The sequence below is a fragment of the Pseudophryne corroboree genome, chromosome 2 (assembly GCF_028390025.1).
Source record: "Pseudophryne corroboree isolate aPseCor3 chromosome 2, aPseCor3.hap2, whole genome shotgun sequence".
Classification (NCBI taxonomy): Eukaryota; Metazoa; Chordata; class Amphibia; order Anura; family Myobatrachidae; genus Pseudophryne; species Pseudophryne corroboree.
Window position 1 is genome coordinate 560,578,307 of NC_086445.1, and position 27,401 is coordinate 560,605,707.

At 44.7% G+C, this 27,401-nt stretch overlaps 1 protein-coding gene across 8 annotated transcripts in view; it reads left to right on the forward strand.

Annotated features, from left to right (window-relative positions):
• Nucleotides 1–27,401, forward strand: part of LOC135035683 (uncharacterized) — a 231,396-nt gene that overhangs the window by 47,828 nt on the left and 156,167 nt on the right. For 2 of the 8 annotated variants that reach the window (XM_063954358.1, XM_063954359.1), the window contains exons 2-3: nucleotides 9,367–9,504; nucleotides 17,943–17,999. The exons of 2 other annotated variants lie outside the window; for them this stretch is intronic. In XM_063954358.1, the coding sequence (XP_063810428.1) occupies nucleotides 9,430–9,504; nucleotides 17,943–17,999 (132 nt within the window). In that variant the 5' untranslated portion in view covers nucleotides 9,367–9,429. Of the gene's footprint in view, nucleotides 1–9,366; nucleotides 9,505–10,143; nucleotides 10,347–17,942; nucleotides 18,000–27,401 lie in introns of those variants that run through there. 4 more of the 8 variants (XM_063954365.1, XM_063954364.1, XM_063954363.1 and 1 more) reach the window with 3 other exon arrangements.

The following is a 27,401-nucleotide window of genomic DNA, read 5'->3' on the forward strand; positions in this document are numbered from 1 at the left end:
ATGGTTTTATGATGATTTAGCTCTCCCTGTGTGCATATATACATTACTATTTTATTTTTGTTAATACCTTTCTTCTCTGAATGTGCTGGGCATCTAAAATGTATGAGTGTGGTGGGCATGCAGCTGGAATTATATATGTGCCCATGGAGATATATATGATTGCCACTGTTCCGAATAATATGGACATCGGGTAGGGGTATTTCAAGAGATGGGGTAAGGGCAGTACCCCTCTTATCTATTGAGAGTAGCAGCATCTTTTGCAAGTGGGGCAGATTTAACATGTGCAGAGACATTTAGATTTGGGTGGGTTATATTGTTTCTGGCTGCTTTATTTTTACACTGGAATTTATAGGTCGCATCACTGCAATATCCCCAACGGCGGCTCCACTGCGCATGTGCAGGTCCCATTCTACGCATGTGCATCCTGGCCATTTCGATCACATAACATTGGCTGCAAACGCCTCTACCTGATTGACAGGTAGAGGCGTTCACAAAGGGGAGGGTGGGGTTGGCAGTGACAGACTGTTGCGGGGGCAACATGGGGAAAATGTGGGTGGGTCAGCAGCGTTTTCAGGGTGGCTGTCTGGTGTCACATGCACCAGCTTCGATGGGAAAAATGTTGGTGGCCGCCTGCTTTCGCAGCTGGGCTGCAGATGTAGGGCATCATCCACAGTTGCTGCGACCACAATTAAATTGCAGTTGCAGCCGCTGGGTGGCCTGGTCAGCATTCTGGGTGGCCTCGCCTTGTGTTGGGCAGCCACCAGCATGCGAAAGAATAGATTGTAGATTCTGTTTTTCAGCAGAATCTGCAATCCAACCTGAATAACCCCCTTAGGTTTCAGTTTGAACTCACCCCACCCAAATCTAAATCTTTCTGCACAGGTGCACGTTACATCTGCCCCACCTGCAGTGCAACATAGTTTTGCCCATTAGTGTGCTTTTTTGGTTCGCTAACAAACCTGAATAAGGCCCATAATCTGCAGCACTGTGCATACAGTAAGTATTCTCATCAGTCCCTGCCCCATATAGATTCGCAATCTATACAGTACCTCCTATTACATGTACACACTTACATTTAAACAGTAGCGGTCATGGTTTTTTTTTTCTTCCAGAAGTCTATTGTGGGAGGAAATCTATGCAAATACAGGGAGAACATGCAAGCTCCACACAGGGAAGTAACTCCCAGAGGCAATGGAGACGCCCAGGGGTTAAAGTGGGGGGGAACGAGGTGGAACTGAGTTCCACCAGCTGTAATGGTAGGGGGAATTAGTTCCACCACCTCCATTGCCTTGCACAGCAATTCCAACAGAAAAACCTGCCCCATTACCTATGTCAATAGATGATGCAGGCGGCACTAGTGTTACTGGTGAGCTGCAGCCACCTCCCTCTTCCTCAGGTCCTGGTGCCTCCATGATCCTTCATTTACAGCCTACCTCTCCTGGTACTCACACTTTCTCTGGCTGGGTCCACAGGATTATCCACAGGATAACATTGGGATATTGTCGAGCGACAGCGAAAATGGCACCAAGACGGTCACGAGCTTTCTGGCCTCCCAGGATGCATTGGGCCTCCACTATATAGTCCCGCCCACTGACTCAGTCAGATCAGTTTTTTGCTTGGTGCGGCAGGAAGCCGCATGGTCACAGGGCTGCTGTGAAAGCAGCCTCAAGTTTTCATTACTTTATTTTTATAGACTTACTGTTTTGGTTTGAGCGACTTCTCTTAACAGCGTCTTGAACGTGTATTAGAAAGAGTCGCTCCAACAACTCCCCACCGGGTCGCAACAACGCTTACCTTCGCGGTACAGTGCTGTCTCGACGGGCGTCTGTGTCGGATGTTCTAGCAGGTCCAGCAGACGTTACCAGGCTGTGGCCGGAGCATGGGGAGACAGTGAGTATATGGACTTCCTCTTACTAGAGGGGTCAGGACACAGCTACGCTGATTTGGTGGAGACTACAAACAGCGTGTTGATGCGCCGAACATCTCGAGTGTGACAGCGCTACGCTCCGGGGATCATAGGCGCCAGGACTAGGTGAGGCCGCGATCCTGGGAGTTTAAGTCAACAGGGGGTTTCAGACGCTCTCCTGGCCGTCCCTCCTCCGAGTTCATGGCCAGTTCCCGCGGGTCTCTCGTTTCATGAACTGAATGATCTCACTTCCGGCTCAGACGCTACCACGAGGGTACTCGGTCGCAGCTTAGACGCTGCGGTTGTGTACACTGGATATAAACCCGCCCAGACCGAGTCGCAGGCCTTTAGTGTCTGCATGCACGTGGAGTCGCTCAGCGTCCGTGTCCGTTGGTGAGCGTCCGTGTCCGTTATCAGTTACCAAGAGCGGCAGTGTACACCAGTAGCGTCTGAATCCACTCAGCGTCTTTCGAGCGTCTTGCTTGGATATGGAAGTGTGGTGAGTCTCCCTGTATCCCGCTCCCTGGAGGCAGGGTATACAGTACTAAAAATTCCTTCTACTTCTTAGTGTGCACTGTTAATTTTTAGTACCTATTGCATATGAGACCTGTATATTACTGTGTTTTCTGCATGTTATGTTGAAAAAGAACCAGTTAAACAGAAGTACAATTTTCCTACTTATGTATAAGTTATTATGGAGGTTGTATTCTCATATGACAATGTCTAATGCTTTAACATGTGACTGACTGCTAGTATGTGTGCTGACTTTTCTGTGTAATGTCAGTCCTGTTCTGACCCTCAAATCAGGTGCACTGTGGTCAGATTGATTTCACCTCTATATACTGATTATAGGGTGTGGTTCAGTCACAAAATTGTGTAGTCAATATCAGAAAAAATGTCTGTGAGCGGCAAAAGTGATGAGGAGAATTTGTCAAGCACTCCTACAGCCCTAACATGCTTATCTTGTAAGTCAGGGGTAATTGATATGATTCAATTGGTCACTTATGAGGGTTTGTGTGCAAACTGTTTCGCTTTTCAGCGAAGTAAAAAGCAGGAGTTAGTTCAACCTCCAGTAGAGCTACCATGGAATATGTTCGCAAAGACTCTGTCTTCAATAGCGGACAGGTTAGCTCCAGTAGCACCACCTCAAGGGTTAGGTTACACTATGAACCCATACATGCAGCTCCCTTCCCATGGTTTGGTTCCAGTAGCCTCTACAAGCAACCAAGGGGTAGGTAAGACTAAGACAGATACGTCTGTATGGCAGACTACACAAGAGGATACATCGGATGATGATGCGGAAACAATAGATTCAACTCCGTATGATGATCAGTCGCAGAGCTTTAGTTCAGATGATGTAGCTGAACTCATTAATGCAGTAAAGGCTGTGCTTTCTCTGGAAGAACCAGCCAAGACAGCGTTAAAAGCAAAAGCACCTGTATTCAAACGAACAAAGTCAGTGAAAGCTGAATTTCCAGCGTCAGAGGAGTTGACGGAAATAATGGATGAGTCTTGGGCAGCGCCCGGTAAAAAGTATAAGATTCCTAGGAGATGGGATTCTTATTATCCATTTCCTGCTGGAGATTGTTCGAAGAGAGAAGTTCCTCCAAAAGTAGATGCACATGTTCTGCGACTCGTGCACAAATCTGCTTTGCCACTGTCATCTACCTCTTTGAATGATGTCACAGACAGGAGGGTAGAGAGCCTATTGAAAAATATTTTTTCTCTTGTGGGTGCAGTGGTAAGACCTGCTATGGCTTCGGCCTGGGTAGCAAAGGCAATGGGCGAATGGATAGAGGAACTAGAGAATGACATCCCCTCTCCTACTAGGGAGCAAGAGGATCGTCTTTGCCGTTTAAGACAATCTGCCCAGTATTTAGAAGAAGCAGCCATTGATGTAGGCACTGTTGCTTCTAAAGCTTCAGCCCTGGCAGTAGTCGCTCGCAGAGCAGTCTGGCTACGGACCTGGAAGGCAGATGCGGAGTCCAAGAAGGAATTGGAAGCATTGCCTTTCGTGGGTAATATATTATTTGGAAAACCTTTATCGGATATCCTAGAGTCAGAGGCTGAATCGAAGAAGGTCAGATTTCCGGCTACCTACAACCCTAAGTCCAAGGGTTTAAAATTTCGCTCATTTCGCTGGCAAAGCAAAGCGAAAGGTAAAGAGGAGCCTAAACAACCCCAGTTTAAATCCAGGGGTAGGAAGCAGTGGGCTAGCAAAAAGCCAGCTTCCAAACCTGAACAAAAGCCCTCAGCCTGAAGAGACGGGCCTCCGCCTGGAGGATTCCAGAGTTGGGGGCCGACTCCTGCAATTTGCACACACATGGCAACAGTCAACAACAGATGCCTGGGTGCAGAAGATAGTATCTCAGGGGTATGGGTTCCCATTCAGGAGGCAGCCTCCTCAAAGATTTTTTTGCACCAGCCCGTCTCGTATAGAGTCGAAGGCCAATGCCCTGCAAGAAGCAGTCCAAAAATTACTGCAGTCAGGTGTGATTGTCCCAGTACCTCCATCACAAAAGGGACAGGGGTATTACTCCAATCTGTTTCTAATCCAGAAACCAAATGGGTCATATCGACCAATTCTAAATCTGAAGATGTTGAACAATTACATATGGATCCCGAAGTTCCACATGGAGACGTTACGCTCCATAATGTTGGCTATGGAACCGGGAGACTATATGGTATCTCTGGATGTGCGGGATGCTTACCTACATGTGCCTATAGCACTATCACATCAGTGTTACCTCAGGTTTGCCATCCTCAAGGAACACTTCCAGTTCCAAGCTCTGCCCTTCGGGCTAGCTACAGCACCCAGGGTGTTTACCAAGATCATGGTGGTTATGGCAGCTTGTCTGCGCAAACAAGGGATAAGGATATTCCCATACCTAGACGACCTATTAATCTTAGCACAGTCGCAAGATTTACTGTTGAGCCATCTCCAACAGACGATAGTTTGTTTACAGAGACACGGGTGGCTCATAAATTGGGAGAAGTCGTCCCTGAATCCATCACAGCGGATGGTTCATTTGGGAGCCATATTGGATTCAGACCTACAGAGAGTTCTCTTACCAGAGAAGAAAATAGTCAAGGTGCAGGTCATGGCTCAGGAAGCGTTGCAAGCCCAGACAATGTCAGTCCATGCAGCAATGCGACTGTTGGTCTGATGGTATCAACGTTCGACATGGTGGAATATGCGCAATTCCACTCCAGACCATTGCAGCATCTCATTTTGACAAAATGGAACGGAAATCATCAAACAATAAAGAAGCAGATGATAAAGATTCCAGTAAATGTAGAAAGGTCTCTAGCATGGTGGCTACAGACAGACCATTTAAACAAGGGGAGACCCTTTTGGATAAAAGAGTGGCAAGTCCTGACGACAGATGCCAGCCTGCAAGGTTGGGGGGCGGTACTCGGAAGCCTATGGTTCCAGGGAAAATGGACCGCAAGGGAAAGTCGCCTGCCGATAAATCTGTTAGAAATAAGAGCCATTTACTTGGCCCTAGTTCAGGCAAAGGACAATCTACAAGGAAGACCAGTCCAGATCCGCTCAGACAATGCGACGGCAGTAGCATACCTAAATCATCAAGGAGGGACTCACAGCAAGAGTCTGATGGAGGAAGTAACTCCCATTCTAAAGTGGGCAGAACTCCATCTCCCAGCATTGTCAGCAGTATTTGTCCCGGGTGTACTAAATTGGGAAGCAGATTTTCTCAGTCGGCACACCATTCAGGAAACCGAATGGGCACTACACCCAGAAGTGTTTCAGACACTGGTGAACAGATGGGGTCTACCGGAGATAGACCTTATGGCGTCTCGTCTAAACAACAAAGTTCCGAGGTACGGATCAAGAACAAGGGACCCAGGAGCAGTCCTGGTAGACGCACTGTCAGTAGAATGGAGGTTTCAGCTGGCATATCTGTTCCCTCCAATATCTCTGTTACCCAGAGTAGTGAGAAAGATAAAACAGGCAAAAGGAGCAATCATTCTAATAGCTCCAGCTTGGCCAAGAAGGCATTGGTACACAGATCTGTGGAGAATGTCCGTGGAAGCACCGATACTGCTCCCTCAACGTCCAGATCTGTTAATGCAGGGTCCTTGTTGTCACAGTCATCTGGATCGCCTGTCTTTGACGGCGTGGCTGTTGAAACCTCTATCTTAGAGGCTAAAGGATTTTCAAAGCAAGTAATCCAAACCATGCTTAGAGCAAGAAAGCCTTCTTCGGCCCGTGTATATCATAGAATATGGCAAGCCTATATTCATTGGTGTTCTGGAAAAAATTACAATCCAAGAGCCTTTAAAGTAGCTAGAATTTTGGATTTTCTGCAGGCAGGATTGGATAAGGGGTTGAAGGTTGCTTCCTTGAGGGTGCAAGTCTCAGCGTTGACTGTATGGTTTCAGCAGAAGATTGCTGACCTACAGGATGTACGTACGTTTTTCCAACGAGTAGTACATATTCAACCTCCATTTGTTCCTCCTGCAGCTCCCTGGGATTTGAATTTAGTTCTTAAATTTCTCCAGGGTCCTTTGTTTGAACCACTTGAGAGAGCGGATCTTAAGTGGTTAACGATTAAAGTTCTTTTTTTACTGGCAATGGCGTCAGCCAGAAGAGTGTCAGATTTAGGAGCATTATCATGTAAGTCTCCATTCCTAAGTTTTTTTCCAGACAGAGCAGTTCTCAGAACGAGATCTAGTTATCTTCCAAAGGTGGTGTAAAAGTTTCACCTGAATGAAGAGATTGTAGTCCCAGCTTTTCAGGTATCGGGACTATCTGCGGGAGAAGCGTCACTGGACGTGGTCCGGTCTTTAAAAATCTATATAGATCGTACTAGTGCCATCAGGAAAACAGATTCCCTCTTCATCCTCTACGGATTCCATAGGAGAGGTTGGCCTGCTAGTAAACAGACGCTGGCGAGATGGCTCCGAGTGGTAATATCTGAAGCTTATTCTCATGCAGATCTCCCTATTCCGGCTAATGTCTCTGCACACTCTACACGTAAGGTAGGTCCTTCTTGGGCAGCACAACAGGGTGCATCAGCAGAACAGATATGTAAGGCAGCCACATGGTCTTCCATAAACACATTCATCAGACATTATGCCTTGGATACTTTTGCCTCTCATGACGCAGACTTCGGGCGAAAGGTCCTCCTGTGCAATCAGGAGCGTCCCCACCACTAAAATGGCTTTGGGAATCCCAATGTTATCCTGTGGATAATCCTGTGGACCCAGCCAGAGAAATAAACGTTATGGTAAGAACTTACCGTTGATAACGTGATTTCTCTTATGTCCACAGGTATCCACAGGGATCCCACCCGGACGCATCTGATTTGAGGATCTAGACAAACACTAAAAACCTCTTCCTTCTTGTATGGAAGGGTGTGCATGTGTGTTCTTATCGCCTGTACAGGTCTCTACCTAATGTTCCTGCCTATAATCGCTGTGGAAAGAACTGATCTGACTGAGTCAGTGGGCGGGACTATATAGTGGAGGCCCCAATGCATCCTGGGAGGCCAGAAAGCTCGTGACCGTGTTGGTGCCATTTTCGCTGTCGCTCGACAATATCCCAATGTTATCCTGTGGATACCTGTGGACATAAGAGAAATCACGTTATCAACGGTAAGTTCTTACCATAACGTTTATTTCTGTCTGTTGGACAGCATTCATCCCCTCCTCAGGTCCCAGCAGCTTCCTTTTCACAGGCATAACTACGTAACCTGAGTAAGGGGCATTACTATGTGGTGTAATATGAATCACATATAGGTGTAGGTGTCGAAGTAAATGAATTCCACCACCTCTCCAGGACCACTTTAAGCCCTGGAGACGCCTGCCTTTGGGCTCCAAACCCTGAAGGGGCACTTGCATGTAATTCTGCAGAGTTAACTGTCTCTGTCCCACAAGCCCTTCTAACCCCTGCAATAGGGGACAGAACGGCACCTGTGTGTACCGCTCAGCCTGCGCTGCAGCAAGCAATGGTGCACCCGTCACTGCTGCTGGACTGTGGGATGGGTCCCCGGTGAATGCTGATTCTGCATGCTGCAGATGGATGAATTTTGTGAGTCTTACCAACCAGTCATTGTCACACAGCGTAGCTGGAGCAATGCCAATTCTCTGCGTGCTCTGGTCCTCTGTAGACCGACTGAGAGCACTATCTATATAATTCTGTAAGTCATATACATATATACACCAGGGACGTTCGGTGAGCGTCACTGGTATACACATACACACACACACCACTCACCAAATTTGTTTTCCCTTTTATTTAGAGGGGGGGGTACCAAACTCAAACTTGCCTCGGGGCGACTTACTCCCCTGCTCCACGCATATTTGCCGTGATTAGGATTTCAGCTCCTGATCTCAGTGCTGTGAGCCATTAATGCTAATAACTACACCCTCTGTGCTGCCCCTTTACTAATGGGCCTGTGTACAGCTCACATCCTGCACCTATTATAGATATTCCACTGGTATATACAGTATAATGTGTTTGGCAATCTGCATATTCTAGTTATTTACTTTATCACTAAACATTATTATTCAAAACACATTAAGTGCATGGAATATACAGTGTTTTAAAGTGATTTAGGGTACATAAAGATCCTTTGTAACAATTAAGCTACATGTTTGTCATTTGCAAAAGTGTCCACGTTTTATTGGGTCAGTCCAACATTGAGTGTACATAAATGGATGTTGTGAAGAGAGTAAAAAAGGCTTATTGAAAGATATTACCACAACCCTGCACTGCTTGGTGCTGACACTTTAAGCAGCTTAAATACAAGACTTGGGAAAACACATTTCCTTATAATTAACGGTTTCAAAGGATTTTCTGGTGACAGCTTGAGAAGTATTAGCTAGACGCACAACACGACCGAGAACAGACCAGTGTGCAAATAATACACAGGTATGTTTATTAACTATGTAGCCCACGCTTAGTAACAATGGTCTTAGTTACACCTGGATTTAAGCCGTTACAGTAGTGTGGGATGTTCTATAGTGAAAAATACTTTGTTTATTATGTAGGTCAAGTGACATCATCATAGAGCTCTATGTACATGTATGTGTATTTCAAAAGATTACATTATAGATCCAAGATGCATAAATAGTAGATATGGATCTATTGGTTAGAGCACAGGTTCTCAAACTCAGTCCTCAAGACCCCACACGGTGCATGTTTTGCAGGTCTCCTCACAGAATCAAAGTGACATAATTAACTCCGCCTGTGGACCTTTTAAAATGTGTCAGTGATTAATTAATACACCTGTGCACCTGCTGGGTTACCTGCAAAACATGCACTGTGTGGGGTCCTGAGGACCGAGTTTGAGAACCACTGGGTTAGAGGTTTCTCCTAGTTTTCTGTAATTTAGCTATGTTAATTTTCTTGTATGTATTTATTTATTTATTTATAAAATATTCACATTATGTCACTGATTGTTATGGATAACAGAGATTTTTATGTCATACAGCACCAAGAGGAAAGGTTCCTGTTAACTAGCTGATACTCTTACGATAAACTGATAACTCTTAAGATGGGAATAATTCACCTCCTGTCCATTATGAAGGCGGCTCTTTGCAAGATCGTCAGTCTGTGTAGCTTGGCATGGGTAATTGCTATTATTATTATTATTATTATTATTATTATCATTATTATTTAACTTGTATAACTTCTAACATTACTTAAATCACTATGGGGTATATGCAATTGCGGTCGAATTGCCGCGAAAGTCGAAAAACGGGGCATTTCCGACAAAAAAAACATGTCGAATTGGATTTGACAATGCAATAGAGTACTTTTCGTCAAAATACCTGCCGTTTCAGATTCGACTTTTTGCAAATCGACATTTTCAAAATTCGACATGTCTGCAATGGTCAAAATGCGGCTTTTCGACAAAAGTATATTCAATTGAAGAATGTCGATTCGACAACAGTGCTTTTCGACAGTCATTTCGTCAATTTCAGTCCGCCTCACTTTGCTGGCGGAATCTAATAAAAAAAAATTAAAACATGTTTTTTTTGTGCTTTTTTTTTTATTGCTAATAGCATATCTATTTATATTAGAAGGGATTATCTACTTGGTTTGTCTTTTTTTGACTCACAAGTATTTAATTGATTTTTAAAAATAATATTTTTTTCTTCACTCTGCTGAGGGAAATGTACCCATGATTCCACAGTTTTACCCAGGATACACTTCTGCAAAGCCACTCCTCTATCCTCACTCCCGGGTTTGAGACTTCAGGGAGAAGGAGCCATTACACAGTCAGCTCTCTTGTGGAATCGTTTTTGTAGGACAATCCCTGCGTTTTAACACATTTATATCCTATTTTTGTACTGACTACAATAATGGAGCCTTTTTCTGACCAGATTGTGATGTTCATGCTGGCTGCAAGCATGGAGGAAGAAAGGGCTGCTGAACATCAGGATCAAAGTCAGCAAATGTCTGCATTGGGTGAGTCAGTATTGCATGTTTCATTTCCACGTCCACGCCAGTATCGCACTAGGCGTGAACTGGAGGATCTCAGCGAGTTCAAGGTGATTCAAAATTATCGCTTATCGACTCACGACATATATTCGCTGTACGCTCTGTTGGAGGCTGACCTGGAACCTTGGGCACGGACCAATCGCGCAGTCAGCGGTTTCCAGAAACTGCTGGCTACGTTACATTTTTTGGCGTCAGGCACATTCCAGCCTGCTTTGTCTCAAACATGCGGTTTTTCACAGTCGACACTGTCGCGCTGTATAACCCAGGTCATTAGGGCTTTCCGCAAATTGACGATCCAGTTCATCAGATTTCCAGATACGGACAGCGGATGTCGTGAGATCAAATTAGGCTTTTTCACCAAACACAATTTTCCCAATGTTCTGGGCGCGATTGACTGTACCCATGTGCAGATCAGACCGCCACGGAATTCGGAAGAATGTTTTCGGAACCGAAAACATTTCCATTCCATGAATATACAGGCGGTCTGTGATGTAAACATTAAATTTTTGAATATTTTTGTGGGATTTCCTGGATCGTCTCACGACTCCTTCATCCTAAGCCAGTCATCGCTGTTTGACAATTTCGAAACAGGAAACATGCCGGGTGGCTGGCTTTCACATGGCAGATACCGACACGGTCAAAGTCAGCCCAAACAAGCCAAAATGTACCTACAGCATGTGCAGGGATGCACCAGTGCTAAAATAGGAGCAAAAAAACATGTTTTGGGAACAAACAACAACACATGTCGGCCACATGGCAGATACCGACACACTGAAAAGTCACCCCAAACAAGCCAAAAAGCATCCCTGCACATGCTGGAGGTCAACCAGTGCTAAAGTAGGAGCAAAAAACATGTTTTGGAAACAAACGACACCACATGTCGGCCACATGGCAGATACCGACACAGTCAAAGTCAGCCCAAACAAGCCAAAAAGTACCTCCAGCATGTGCAGGGATGCACCAGTGCTAAAATAGGAGCAAAAAAACATGTTTTGGGAACAAACAACAACACATGTCGGCCACATGGCAGATACCGACACACTGAAATGTCACCCCAAACAAGCCAAAAATCATTCCTGCACATGCTGGAGGTACACCAATGCAAAAGCATGACCCAAAAAAACATTTTATGAAAAAAGAAACGTGAAAAACTGCTCCCAAACACAAAACTCCAAAAAAAACATGCAGCAATACAAGCAGGAGCTATATACACATACCTGCACACATATACATACCCCAAACACCCCCAAAGCAACGCCACATGTACACCTCATGGTACCCCCCCACTACACAAACACATACATGCAGAGCCGGCCATAGGCATAGGCAAACTAGGCAATTGCCTAGGGCATTTTATATGCCTAGGGGCATCAGCAGCTTCTGCTGATTAAAATGATATGCGGCATGCCTATATTCTGTGTGTAGCATTTCATATGCAGATACAGCCACAGTCTCACACAGTATATAGGCATGCTGCATATCATTGTAATCAGCAGAAGCTGCTTGCGCATCCTAGCCACATAGTAATGCAAATAAGATGCATTTTCATTAAAAAAAATGTGCCCGACGTTAGCATTGAGGCAAGATTTATGAGGACACATCTGTATCCAAGCAGAGGCAGAGGTCACAGTGTTAGCGGCAGTGTGAGTGCTGTGTGCATGTGAGTGGGTTGGTTGTGCAGTAGTGTTCGGAATATGTGTACGGAGCATTATGTGTGTCATGTAAAAATGCATTAATAATGTGCAACATATGTGTAAGGGGCACTATGTGTGTCATTATGTGTATAAGGGCATTAATAATGTGCGGCATATGTGTAACAGGGTACTACTGTATGTGTGTCATTATGTGTATAGGGGCGCTAAAAATGTGCAGCAAATGTGTAGGGGGCACTATGTGTGTCATTATGTGTATAAGAGCATTAATAATGTGCAGCATATGTGTAAAGGACATTATGTGTAAAAGGGCATTAATAAAGGCTGTCACAATGTGTAAGGCGCATTATGATTATAAGGACATTAATAATGTGTCTCATGTGTAAGGGGCATTACTGTGTGGCATTATGTGTATAAGGTGCTCTACTATGTGGCATTGCATATAGAAAGGGCACTACTGTGTCGTGGAATGTGAATAAAGAGCAATAGGGTGTGGTGTAATGTGAATAAGGAGCAATTCAGTGTGATGTAGTGTGAATAAGGGGCTCTACTGTGAGGAGAAACATTTAAAAGGTAAAGTGATACTACTGTGGGATGTAATATGAATTATGGACACTATCGCATGATCAAATGTGAATAAAGTTGCAGTACTATGTGGCGTAATTGGAATTGGGGTTACTATTGTGTGGCCAGGCCCCTTGCCAGCAAAAACACACCCCTTTTTGGGCTGTGTGCCAGATATGTGAACTGTTCCTATTTAAAATATAGGGGGTACAAACACCAAAATAAGGACTGCTATGGATGAGGGGTGGTGGTGCTAGGAAAGAGGTGAAAGGTCAGAGGCGGAACCAGCGGTGGTGCTAGGGGGCACCAGCCAAAATCTTGCCTAGGGCACCATATTGGTACGGGCCGGCTCTGCATACATGCAACGCCAGACCACATGTGGTACTTACCTACAAATGTAGAAATCGCTCCAAAAATGACTCTCCTCCGGGGTAACAGGTATCCTCCTGTCCGTCCTGGATTAAAGCCTGCTGGGTGTCCAAACGATACCACAGCAAACAACAACCAATTTGCTAGCTCTGCAGCACCTCCACTCCACTCTGCAGGTTCACAAAATGGCTGCTGAGCACGCAGCAAACAAGCCCTATAAAGGGCTCAAAACGGCGGGAAGTCGAATCCAGGACGCCCACTACTCGACGATTTGTCCGTTATTCGACAAGGGGAGTGTCGAATGCGTTTTGTATTGAATATGTCGAATTCATGGTCCCGGGTGGAGGGTTTAAGCTGTCGAGTACAGTCGAATCCTAAAACGGTCGAAAAAAAGGCGCAATTCGACCGCAATTGCATATACCCCTATGTATATAAAGAACATAACTAAGGGCCTAATTCAGACCTGATCGGTGCTGTGCGGCATTTGGCCGCCATTTTAGGGGCGCGGTCCAGGCAACGCAGCCATGCCCGGACCGTGCGGGGAGCGGGTCGCGGCGGTTGTGTGATGTCACACGCAGTCGCTGCGACCCTCAGAGCTACGAGTAGCTCCCTGCCAGCGCACAGGAGCTGCACTGGTAGGAAGCTACTCGTCAAGTACAAAAGCATCACCGCTGTGCGATGCTTTTGTACTTGTGAGGGGGGGTCAGGCCTGACATGCGGGGCAGAATAGCACTGTGCTGGGCGACTCCCCGCATGTCTGTGTGACTGATCTACGATCAGGTTTGAATTAGGCCCTAAGACTGTAAATGTTTTTTATAGATCCACTATATAGAGAACAGTAACATATAAAGCATACTATTTTTCTTCTTCTCCCGGTGCTGATATTTCTGGTGGCCAGTATGGGAAGCGGGTGGGGGGCAGGGGGGTGACTGTTGCATTGCCTTACACGATGTGGTGTCACAGTGATGTGATTTGGTGAGAATCGCATCATGATTTTCCCTGTTACACCCATTTCACTAGGAAGTGGGCGGGATGCAGGAGAGCTACTCAATCTCCCAGGAGTCCGGGGGGATTTTCTGAAGGTCATGAGTCTTCCAGAATTAATGGGAAAGTAGGCAAGTATGATATAAAGCATAGGTGGCCAAAGCGTTGATCGCGGTCATCAATTCCACTGCGGCCATGAGATCAGTCGATCACGGTAGATGCAGATGCAGCAGTCAGCCTAGCAATAACCAATAAGCATTAGGCTGATGCTTATTGGCATGCTGCAACAGCCAAAGTTAGCTGAAGCCGCAGCTGTCTCTGTAGGCTGTCACTGTGACAGCAATAGCCAATAGGAATAAGAGTGATTCTTATTGGCTAAGGCTGTCACCGTATTGCCAGAGAGTCGGTTGCGGTGGAGCACGGTTGGCTAAGGAGGAGGGGGGGGGGGTGTGACCAACACTGGGGCTATCTTACCAACTGAGACTCGCAGCATGGCATACTTGCCTACTTTTTGGTAGCTCTCTCCGGGAGAGAGCTGCCATGACGGCTCAATGGAGGGGCTGGGCAGGAAAATGATGAGGGGAGTGGGCGGGGAGGAGGCGGAACGGGGCGGGGAGGAGGCGGAACGGGGCGGTGTGGAGGAGGGACAGAGGCAGAATGAGGGCGGGGTTACACCATTGAGCCACGCCCCCGCTAGGTAATGCCGCTATAACCGGCATTTTATAGCAGGGGGCGTGACTATGATGACGCGATTCAACAAGAATCGCGTCATCTACTGGTCGGACCGCCCACTTTACTCTCAAAGTGGGTGGCCGGGCAAGGGGGTAAGTTAAAAACCGGGAGACTTGTCTGCTCTTCCGTGGGGCCAAGAGGGTCACCCGATTTTCGGGAGCCTCCCGGCCATTCCGGGAGAGTAGGCAAGTATGCAGCATGGCAGTAACCACATCCATCTGCCGCACTGAAACTTCTCCTGGACCTGCCATGGCTGAGGGCAAAGAAGGACTCGGAGCTCCAGTCTGACAGGTCAGTCTTTATGGGGGGGGGGCTTGAGGCAATTTAATATAGGTTTTATTTTTTTGTGGGGGACAATGTGTGTGTGTGAGAGAGAGAGTTTTTCTCTTATGTGGGGCAGTGTGTTGTTTTTTTCCTGTGTGGGGCAATGTTTTGAGGTTTTGTCCTGTGTGGGGGCAATGTGTTTTTATGAAGTGTGGGGGCAATATGTTTGAGGTTTTTCCTGTAAGGGGGCAATGTGTAAGGGGGCAGGCGTTATTGCTAAATGGAGGAGCCACCTTTCTGATCTGGTCATAACATGGTACTAGCTGTTACTACATGTTGCCTTCTTTAGCACCCTGTATTCATTTAATATTCTGCAACCTCTTGGTTATTGGGCATTGCTATACTATAGCTGATGTTTTCCATCTGCAGTTTAAGGGGGCGATTCAGAGATGGATGCAGCCACTTGTCTGGACGCATCGGCCGCATCCATCTGGTCTGCACACGCGCATAGGCAATAGTGCGCGTGAGTGACCGTCACCATGTGATCTCATCCCGGAAGGATGTGATCACATAGTGATTGACAGCCGCGGGGCCCGCAAGGTGGCACCACGCACATGCTGGGTGGCTTAGCCCTGTGCTGGGCGACCCCTAGCATGTGAGTAGATCATGGGTCTTCAACCTGCGGCCCTCCAGCTGCTGTGGAACTATACATCCCAGCATGCCCTGCCTCAGTTTTAGCATGCCTTAATAGCATAACTGTGGCAGGGCATGCTGGGATGTGTAGTTCTACATTAGCTGGAGGGCCGCAGGTTGAAGACCCATGCAGTAGATGGATACAGATCTTGCTGCGGGAAGCAAGACCTGCGTCCATCTCTGAATAAGGCCCTAAATAAGCAGGAACAAGCATAAGTAGAACTCATGTAGAACATATTTTGCAGTTTACTTAATAAGCAAAGGTATTTAAAATGTAATTTATGAAATACAAAGCAGTATTCAAAATTGAATTCATTATTTTTGCTTGTATGTAGAAAAGAGAAATATACAAGTATTCCGAAGAGGCGGGTGCTATGCTATATAGGGCTCAAGTCACCAAGCAGCTGTGTAAATGAAAGGGATAGTCAGTCCCATATATATACAAGAAACACAAAAGGAAGGGAACACTTCATGAAGTGAAATTGAATTCATTAGCATTTATTTAAAATGAATTAAAAATATAGAATTATAGTATAAATATAGTATATAGTATATTATAGTATAATTATTTTTGCTTGCCTGAAAGCAATAATAGCATACATCTGTTAAGGTTTAGATTAACAGAACCAGGATTTGTAAGCAGCACTTAGTAAACTAAGCGGATCATTCCGAGTTGATCGCACGTACTGTAGCAACTTTATGCTGCCCGTGCGATCAACTAGACGTCGCCTATGGGGTAATGTATTTCTGCATAGCAGGGCTACGAACGCTTGTGCAGCCTTCTATGCAAAAAAAAGTTTCCTGTAAAAGAAGACCAGGGTAAGAGTTACTTACCCTGTGTGATCGATCCAGCGATGCAGGTCCCGGAATTGACGTCAGACATCCGCCCTCCAAACGCCTGGACACGCCTGCGTTGGACTCACCACTCCACAAAAACGGTGAGTTGCCGCCCGGATCCACCATCTTCCTGTCAATCTTCTTGCGGTTGCCTGGCGACGGCCATCACCGGGCAACGACGCGCCTGCGCAATGTGGCCGCCGCGCATGCGCAGTTCCGACCCGATCACACGGCTGCAAAGAAGCACAGCGTGTGGTCGGGTAGGAATGACCCCCTAAGTATCAACAAGTGAGTGCCTTGAGTCATATTGGAGAAAAGCACTATATAATTATTATCATCATCATCATCATCATTATTATTTTAGAACAGGTAACTACAATATTTGCACTTCTGAGACTCTTACAACAAATCACTATTTTACTAAATGCAGAAATTATATAATTGAACTACACAGGCAAACAATAATTCATCTGAGCAGCATTCACTCTTATATTGTCTCATTACATGATAAGCTCTTTCATGAGCAGTGCCATTCCTAGTCTTTGGGGGTATCCAAATAGCCGTGATAATTCACCGCAGCTAAGTATGTGACTATTTTTGCCACGATAAGTGCCATGAAAATACATAGGTCTATGGCTTTTCGCAGACCCTATGTATTTTCGCAAGAAAAACGGGTGATATAATTGGATACTGGTGAAAAATCATTGGTGATAAAATGTAAAAAAAATATATATTTTAAATCGTGAAAAAAACGTTTTTTTGTGGCAGCAGCATTGTCATGGCTAATTGGATAGCCCTCTCTGTGTTCATGTCTTTATTTCATTGGTCTGCCTTGTCTCTGTTTTATGCATGCTGTTTTCCACACTGTTCATAATTGTAGAGCACTCTAATGCTGGGTACACACTGGCCGACATTTTGGCCATTCTATCGAACGACCGATATATCGCTGGCCCGTCGGACAGTGTGTACCAATAATATGTCTATGAACGTCGTCATTCACATACATATTGCGTCAGCCCTGCAGCACACATACTATGACCAATATATCTACAGATATATTGGTGCATCGTTGTGTGTGTATGGGCGGTCATGTAAATGCCTGTGCAGAGAAGAAGGAGAAGGAGAAGATCATCTAATAGTTCCTAAGCTGAGGTGAAAGAAAAGAAATATAAACAATATTTGAAAAGAATAAAAATAGTTTCCCCCTGCAGCATAGATTGACAGATAGTTTGAGTCTTTGTTTTAATGCTACTCTTGTTAAACAGTGGGTGAACTGTCAAATAACAATTTCATTTCATGTCTTCCAGAAACCAGTGTATGCCATCACTTATCTTTTACTTGCAGCTCAACATTCTTTTTCACACATTGTAATTTATTTCCTCTCTGCTATCAAAACATGCATACACTTCTGTGCTACTTTCCTTTTGTCTTCATTTTTTTTTTCCTTTTTCTTTCACTTGTTTTCTAGAATCCATTCTTTTGGTACAAAATCACCTGCCGTATCTTACTGCAGTTTTTTGAAGAGGTAACAGTTTCATATCTTGCTAGTCTGTGTCTTTGTATATGTACGTGTGTTATATATTCTGTGCATAAAATCGGTACTCAGGAACTTATAATATACTGTTCAATAGATGAGTATCTGACAATTTCTGTATTTAAAGTAAACTTTTCTTCTATTTTGTTGTCCCTGAAACAAAATATTTTGAACTGAGATGTTGTAAACCAGGTTGTGATTTTTGAATTGTATAATATAAGTCTCCGAGTGCCACCTGCACTAGGTCGACAAAACTTAGGTCGACCACTATTGGTCAACAGTAAGTAGGCCGACAGGGAATCTAGGCCGACAGAAAATCTAGGTCGACAGGGAATCTAGGTCGACATGTACTAGGTCGACATGACAAAAGGTCGACATGCATTTTTCAAAATGTTTTAATTTTTTTAAAATTTTTGATACTTTGCAATCCACGTGGACTACAATTAGAAACGGTAACCTGCCCAAAGCTCGTGAGCCATGCGAGGGGACATGGTGCACTAATTGGGGCTCACAGTCACTCTACGAAGAAAACAACGCCAATAAATAAAAAAAACTCATGTCAACCTTTTTTCAAGTCGACCTAGTACATGTCGACCTAGAGTCCCTGTCGACCTAGAACCCATGTCGACCTACTTACTGTCGACCTAAGTCTTGTCTATCTAACATACCACACCCCTGGACACTTTACATGCTTCTATTGGAATGGCAGTTATTTAATCCATGTTTATTTATAAGCATATAAACTCACTGTTTCAAAGGAGAAACCAGCATGTGCATGAGGCCTGGAACTCTGAGCCTGGGCTGGTACTGAAAAATGGGGGGGAAATATGGTGTGAGGTTCCCCCTATCTTTGAATAATCAGCACCAGTCTGAACCAGCCAGGAGGATAACGCTATAGCATGAAGGCACATAATGTGGGGTACCCCTTCCATTATTGCTAACAAACCCAAAACTGGTCAGCCCAAGTCTGGAATGCCTCAGAGAATCGAGACCAAACCCCCAAATAAATAAAAAATAGAACAGGTCCCAACCCTGGTGGGGGTGGGTGCATGGTGAATGGTAAATAGCTAATAATATTGTTTTTTTACAGATGGCCTGCTACAAGTTCCAGTAAGCATGCCCTGGCTTGATGGCAGTTGTAGAACCGGCATGCCCAGACATTACTTAACACTTTATTTTAGTATTGTATTCCTGCACCAATAACATTTCCTGCTTATTCCTCTTAATAATACACTATTGTAGTTGTGCTTATGTATTTACAACCACTGTTCTATTATCTGCATTCTTGACAAAATTTACTGCCTACAGTATTTCCCTCATACATACACTGTCCCTAACTTTTTCACTTGTGGACTCCTCACTCAGCTGCACTTTCAGCACCCTTCACTCAGAGGCTACATAATCCTTCTACCTGTTCCCACCTCTATATCCTCCCCCCTAGTCTCCACCTCCTCCTACCTGTCTCCCCATCCATGCCACATCTACTCATATCACATTCAACCTCCTCCTTGCCCACCATCTGCAGTTTCTCTTCCTCACTGAAGAGACTTCACCATCTCTGTGCTTTCTTTATCTCAGTGCTCCAAATCAATCTCACCTTCACACTACAGCCACCCTGTTAATCGCATTCACATCTCTCCCATTAACTCTGTCCCTCTCTCCTGTGCCCTCTGGAATGGCAGACCTGTCTGTAATAAGCTAGTTCCCACTCATGACCATTTCATCTCCAAATCCCTGAATCTACTAGTGATCACCTATTCCTGGATTTTCCCTTCAGACACCACTTATCCCACTGCACTCTCTGCAGAGGGTCTTACGTTCTCCCCCCCCCCCCCCCCCCCCCCCCACTCCTCCTCACCCTGGTATTGCTATGGTGGTGGTGCAGTTGTTCATCTATCCTTTGGATGCACTTACCAACTAATACCCTCAGAACTGTCCCTTTTATTCTCTACAATTGAGATACATGCCATTCACCTCTTGCAATCTGTTCACCTTTATATAGCTATCATCTATCATCCCCTGTCCCTAGCTCCGATTTCCTTAACAACATTGCTTTCTTGCTCCCCCGCTTACTATCTTAAGAACTTCCTTCCCTCACCTTCATTATCCTTGTTGAAGATCAAACTCCCCTCTTCTCCTCTAAATGCCTTACCCTCGCATAATCATTTGGTCTTTCTCAATGGACCTCCTCACCAACCCCTGCGAGTGACCACTTACATGATCTGGTCTTCACTCACCATTATATTTCTGATTTCACCAAGTCTCCATATTTACTCTCCGCCCATGACCTTCTCTCTTTTAACTTATCCCTCACTACTTCCCCACCTCTGCCTACAAAGGCTCCCATCAGTTAGTGTAGCATTCAGGCTATTGACACCATGGCTATATCCTCCCTGCTCGACTCACTTCTCTCCCACTTTGTCTCTCTCTCCTGCCCTGACTAAGCCATTTCCCTATACAATATCCCCCTTACTACTTCTCTAGACTGTGTTTCTCCAGCAATCACAACTCAACTTTGCAGATCCATACCTCAACCTTGGCATTCCATAATCACCAGATACCTCACGCTCTCCTGTACAGATTTCTTCCATTTCAAATGTATGTTCTTGACCAACAATCCTGTCCTTTCCCTCTCTAAACACTCTTATATCAAGACCCTTATCTCTTCTCAGTCTTCCAACCACCTTAGTCTCTTAGCAACCTTCAACTCCCTTCTCTGCTACTCCCTCCACTGCCATCCCCTTCCTAGCCTTCCCTCATCACTCTCTGCCCTTGACTTGGCCTCCCACTTCACATCTAAAATTGAATCCTTACATCAGGACATCACATCCCACTTGATGCACTTGCACAATCCCCTTTCCCAGACTGCCTCTCCCCACCTATTTTACAACTCTGACTTCATTCTCCCCAGTATCTGGAGATGATGTCATGGCCCTAATCCCCCTCCACCTCCTCTCTTGACCCTATCTCCTCTCGCCTTCTCTGTTCCTTCACTCCTGTTGCTTGTTCCCATCTTGCACTTCTCTTCACTCTCTCTCTTTTATCAGCCTCATACAGTATGTTACCCCTGTATTCAATCATGCCCTTGTCTCCCCCATTCTTAAAAACCCACAATTTATCTTGACACTCTCAAAAACTTTGGCCTAATTTCTCTTCTCCCCTTTGCTTCCAAACTCCTTGAGTAGACTATTTACAACCAACGTATTGCTTTTTTTCCTTCCACTCCCTGCTTGACCCATTTCAGTGTGGATTTTGTACTCTCCACTCCAGTGAAACTGTCCTTGCTTAAGTCAGCAATAACCTACTTGCTGCCAAATCCAAGGGCCACTCTTCTCTGCTCATTCTCCTTGTCCTCTCTGCTGCATTTGACCCTGTGGACCATCTTCTTCTCCTGGATTTCCTTCACTCTCTTGGTCTGAGTGATACTTCCATCTCCCGGCATTCCTCCTACCCCTCTGACTGTTCTCTCTTTCTCCGCTCATGACCTCACTTTTTCCCCACTTTCTCTATTAGTAGGTGTCCCCCAAGGTCCTATTCTTGGACTTCTCCTATTCTCCATTTATACTTCCTCCTAAGGTGAGCTAATCAGCTCTTTTGGCCTACAATATCATGGCTTTACTGATGACACTCAGATCTACCTATCCTCCCTTGCCATTTCCTCCTCTCTCCTCACTCACATGTCCAGCTATATCTGTTATTTCCTCCTGGTCGGTCCAGCTCTTTTTTAAAGTTAACATGTCTAAGATTGAGCTGATAATCTTCCCACCCTCCTGCAAAACCTCTTCTGTCACATTTTCATTATCTATTAACAGCACCACCATTTCCTGTAGCCCGCAAGTGTGTGGTTTTGGAGTAAGTAGTGACTCCTCCCTTTTATTGAAACCACACATTCAGTACCTTTTCCAGTCCTGCCATTTCAAAAATATCTCCAGGATCAGACTCTGTCTCACCCTGAGCCAACTACTGTAAGACCCTCATCCACTACACTTGTTATCTCCAGACTGGACTGCTGTAACCTCCTACCAGGCCCTCTTGTCTCCCATCTCTCACCACTCTAATCTGTCCTCAGTGCTACTGCTTGGCTCATCTTCCTCTCAAAATGTACTTCATCTGCCTCCCACTTCTACAAACCCTGCAATGGTCTTCAGATCCCAATTCAAACTACTCATACTCACTTAAAATCCCCTCACCCAGTCCTCTCGTATTTACATCTCTGACCTTATCTACCTTCACACTTCCACCCATCCACTTTGCTCCACAAACAAATACCTCCTCTCATAATTTTCTGTTTTGCTTATAGGATGCACAAGCAGCTCCTGCTGTTTAAAATGATATGCAGCATACACTGTGTGTAATAGCAACTGTATCTGCATACAAAATGCTATGCTAGAGTGTATTCCAGCCAAACACTGTAACAGTATTAGGTATGCTGATACAGTCGCTATTACTCACAGACTATAGTCATGCCACATATCATTTAAATCAGCATAAGTTGCTTGTGCGTCCTGGGGGACGCATTTTCCAGGGCAAAATGTGCAAAAATAACATGTACATTACACAGACTATTTTGAGAGGTCGAAGGTGTTATTTTTTTTTTAAGGTTAAATATACTTTCAAAAAATGTTTATATCTTGTAAATGTGCTGTAATTGTAATTGAGGGCCCGATTCAGACCTGAATGCTGTTATACAAATTTGCAAGGCGGCCGATTATCGATCGACTGTGCATGCATACAGATCGTAGTGTGCATGCGCGAGACCAAACTGTGAAAAAATCCAGCGTCTCTTTTGATCGCTAGGTGTAAGCATGTTGATTGACAGGAAGCCGGCGTTTGGGGGTGGTAACTGTCCGTTTTCTGGGAGTGTCAGTAAAAATGAAGGCATACCCAAGCATTTTCAGGGAGGGTGTGTGATGTCAGCTTTGGCCCCGATCAGCCTGATTCCATTGCACTGTAGAAGTAGGTCCTGGACTACGCACAGACTGGAAAAATCATTATCAGAGATTCACAGAGATTTTCGCAAGGCATACGCAGACTTGCATGGGGAGGGTATTCACTCTGTCTGGGTGACGACTATCTGATCGCCAACCTCTGAAAATTCGTAAAGGAGTGATCAGGTCTGAATTAGGCCCCGATTTTCAACATTATCAGAAACAACTCAGCCAAAAAAAACCAGCTCTATTTATGTCTGACTTTGTAGAGCTGTTTTGTGTGAGAGTTCCAAACTCAGACTCCATTACATTAGGTGGGTTGCATGTTTTTTTTTTTTTTTTTGGGGGGGGGGGGGGTTATAGACTGTTTATTGATTTTTCATATAAACAGTAAATAGTAGTCATTAAAGCCATAAACAAGCATAAGCCATAATAAGAAGATATTGAGACAAGACAGATATAAGTCACTAAGTAAGCAATCAAAGCGAACACAGTGAAATTTCACGCTCATCATCCAGAATATCTAGTAGAAGATATCAGAAGGGTTGGGGTGACTAAGTAAGTGAAGCACGATACAACAGAGAAAAGGAAGCAAACAATACACACTAGAGGAGAAACAAAAAGGAAGAAAAGAATGTGGTACAGAGAGAAAAGGGGGTGGGTAAGGGTGTCCCAATGACTATTAATGTAGACGACAAAAGAAACGTGATATAACACACAGGAAAACAGAAAACTAATCGGAATGGAAATCTGTAACGCCCATCTTTCTGTCCATCACAAGTCTCGAAAAAGCAATTTGTGGCTTTTTGCCCTGCCAAAGTAAATGTGTCATGATACATTTGATGAAAAATGATGTCTGAGGCTTTCAGACATTTGGGCAGTAATTGCATTAAATAGAACATTTTTGGAAAAATGTATTGTTTTTAAGACAGCGACTCTACCAAGCAAGGATAGCGTGAGCTTCACCCATCCATCCAAACAAGCATTTATTTTTGTAATAGAAGGGGGGAAAATTAGAATATAGAATTTGGAATGGTCAACTGGGACATTAATCCCAAGATATTTAATAAGGGATTTAGCCATTTGAAATGGTGAATTATAGATAAGTAGGGAGAGTGTAGTGGAGGTGACATGTACAGGGAGAAGCTCGGATTTGGTTATATTGATTTTGTAGCCCGCTTCAGCACCAAAGCCTGAAATCAATTTTAGTACTTCTGGAGTGATGGGATTGGAGATAAATAAAATCATATCGTCTGGGAAGTGTACGATTTTAAGTTCTCTTTCCCCAACTCTTATGCCCTTAAATGCCGTGGAGGCCCTCAAAGACGTAGCTAAAGGTTCAAGAGCAATGGCAAAGAGAAGGGGAGAGAGAGGACAACCATGTCTCATCCATTACTCGATAGTGAAGGATTCTGATAGGAGTCCATTGCAAGCTATTTAAGTCTTTGGTTCAGGATAAAGTTAACGTATGGTATGAATAAAAGTATTGGGGAAGCCAAAGTGGCGAAGAGTACAGAAAAGGTGGGCCATTCTACAGGATCGAACTCATTCTCGGCATAGAAGGAAAGTATGACGTTTTCAGAATGGGAGTATGTGTTTTGACATACCACTGTGGCCAAAATGATTTCCTCACATTGGGGCTAATTCAGACCTGATCGCTGCTGTTAATTTTTGAACACCAGCGATCAGGTCTGAACTGCGCATGCACTGGTGTTGCAGTGCGCCGGCGCATGCCAGACAATCGACGGCTGTCTAAGCCATGCGATCGCCTCTGCCTGATTGAGAGGCAGAAGTGGTCAATGGGTGGGAGGGGGCGGGCCGGCAGCGCTTGACTGCCGCTTAGGGGGCACGGTCCAGGCAACGCAGGCGTGCCCGGACTATTGGGGTGGCGGGCCATGGTGGCTGCGTGACATCAAATGCAGCCGCTGTGTCCCAGGCAGTGACGAGTAGCTCTCTGCCAGCGCACAGAAGCTGCGCTGGCTGGGTGCTGCGCTGGCTGGGAGCTATTCATCCAAAAGCATCGCCGCTGTGCAATGCTTTTGTACTTGTGTAGGGCAGGGCCTGACATGCGGGGCGGACTAGCCCTGTGCTGTGCTGGGCGTATTCAATATATCTTCAGCATTGACAGATATTGTTTGGAGTTATTAGTGTATCCTGCATTTGTTCAGTCTGTATTCCATCTCCCTCAATAAATACCATTGTATGAATGTTTTTATTCTGTGACTTATTGTGCAAATACCTGCAGGACCAAAGTCTGCATCCAGACTTCCATATTTTGGATAGGCTAATGTTTTCCTCCTTCCCAGTCTAGCCAATTTAAACAGCCCTATAGACCTAATGCAAAATACAAAATTGAATTTGCTAGAACTGAGCAGAGTATGTGTCAAGTCTAGGAGTGCTTAGGATAAATGCTCATTCTTCATCAATAAAGGTAGCCAGCTGCCATTTCCAAGTGTCCCGGAGGGTCTAGAGTCACCCAGATCAACCTCATGCAACAATAAGTAGTATATAATAGAGATAGATTTATGAGAAGAGAGAAAACTAAGCAGAGTCTCCAAGGGAAACTCAGACAGAGTAATGACTACATTCTTCTACTGAACACAGAAAGTATGCCGTTATTGTAAATAGTGATAAAACACTGAGTGAGGAAGATTAAATTCCTGATGGAGTGGGCTAAATGATTTAAAATAACCATGGCATTTACATATAGTTGGCCAATAGTCATCACTCATTGGTGTATCTATAATGAGTGAAGGTATATGGTGCACATGGTCCTCTGGGTGCAGGGGTCCACACCGCACACATATAATTATACTTACTTCTCCGGACTGCCATGTTGGCTGGCGTGGTAGACAGAAATCAGTGGGAAAATAGCGAGCGCCCATTTTCACAGAGATTTGCTTATGCGCAGTAGAGATATATCTGAGAACATAATGCTGGCGTCATGTTCCCAGAGAACTGCACACACACAGCAGACTCTGTCACAAAGTCAGTGTCTGCTGAATTACTAAAGAGGAAGGGGCTCGCATGGAGCCTGCACATAGGCCTTTCCCTTTCTCGAACGACTCCTGTAATCACCTCCTTACCTAACCAAAGTAATTTACCCTCCAATGACTGCAATTCAAGGAATTTTCTATTATCCCACAACAGAGAAGGATCTAACACAAATTGTTTTAAAGATAATTGTACAGATTGAATTTGATGAGCCTGGAAGAGAATAGGCAGACCCCCTCTAGTTTGCAAGTCAACCAATAAAAATTGGAGTGGGGAATTGGATTACCCAGCTTGTGCAATCATGATGTTTACAGCCCCCTTCTTTAGAGTAGATATCCACTCCAAAGCTGAGCAACTATATAATTCAACTGCATATCCGGCAGCCCTAAACCTCCTACAGCCGAGACAAGAGTATGGAAACTAATATGGCCCCATCTATTACCCCAGACAAAGGGAGATACCTGCCTATTAATTTATGGAAAAACAGACACCGGTATATAGACAGAGGAATGATGGAGAACATATAACAATTTTGGTTGGATGATGATCATGTTCACCCTGCCTGTAACAGAGAGAGGTAATTTCTGCCACACCTAGAACTAAAGATGAATATAGTCAATCTAAGGCTGGACACGGAAAGCCACATAGTCGGAAGCCACATTAGTAATCTCTATGCCCAAATACTTAAAATGAGTAGTCCAACACAGAGAGAGGATCCCAGTGTTGTGGCCTGGAAAGGGTATTAAGAATCGAGAAAATACAAGATTTGTCCAAATTAATAATAACCCCAGAGAATCAGCCAAAAGTATCCACCATTGCCAATAGATCAGGAAGTAAGACCCCAATCTCAGAGTGAAGTAAACGATATCATTTGCATGTAGCGTGACCTTGTCCTCTCAATCTGCAACAAGATGTCCATGAATCAAGGCAGAGGCCTTGATGGTGCATTATAACAACACAGAAGAGAGAGGACACCCTTGATGATTACCTTCAGCTGGGGAAAAGGGACTAGAAATGAAACTGTTCACAGTCCTGGGCTATTGGGTTACAGTATAAACCTAATCCAGGCAACAAATATGGGATCAATTCTGAATTGGTGCAGAACCATTCATAAATGGACCATTCCATTGAATCAAAAGCCTTGACTGCATCAAGGGACACAACCAGAGCACAAGGAGTCTCAAATTGACCCAGTTATAAATGGGAATGCAATCACCTAATGTTAATAGTGGTGGACGTTCCTGAAATAAAGCTAGTTTGGTATGGTTGAATTAATTTGAGATTAACTTTAAGTAACTGGCAAGACTTTTTAGCAAATACTTTTACATTCACTGACAGGAGGTATGTAAATGGGATGGTAGGAGTCTGGAAGGTTAGGACCCTTAGGCATTAGCACTACCAGTGCATCTGACATAGACAAAGGGAGAGAATTAGCTTTAAATAAAGCTTTAAAGGTATTTATCAGTTTTGG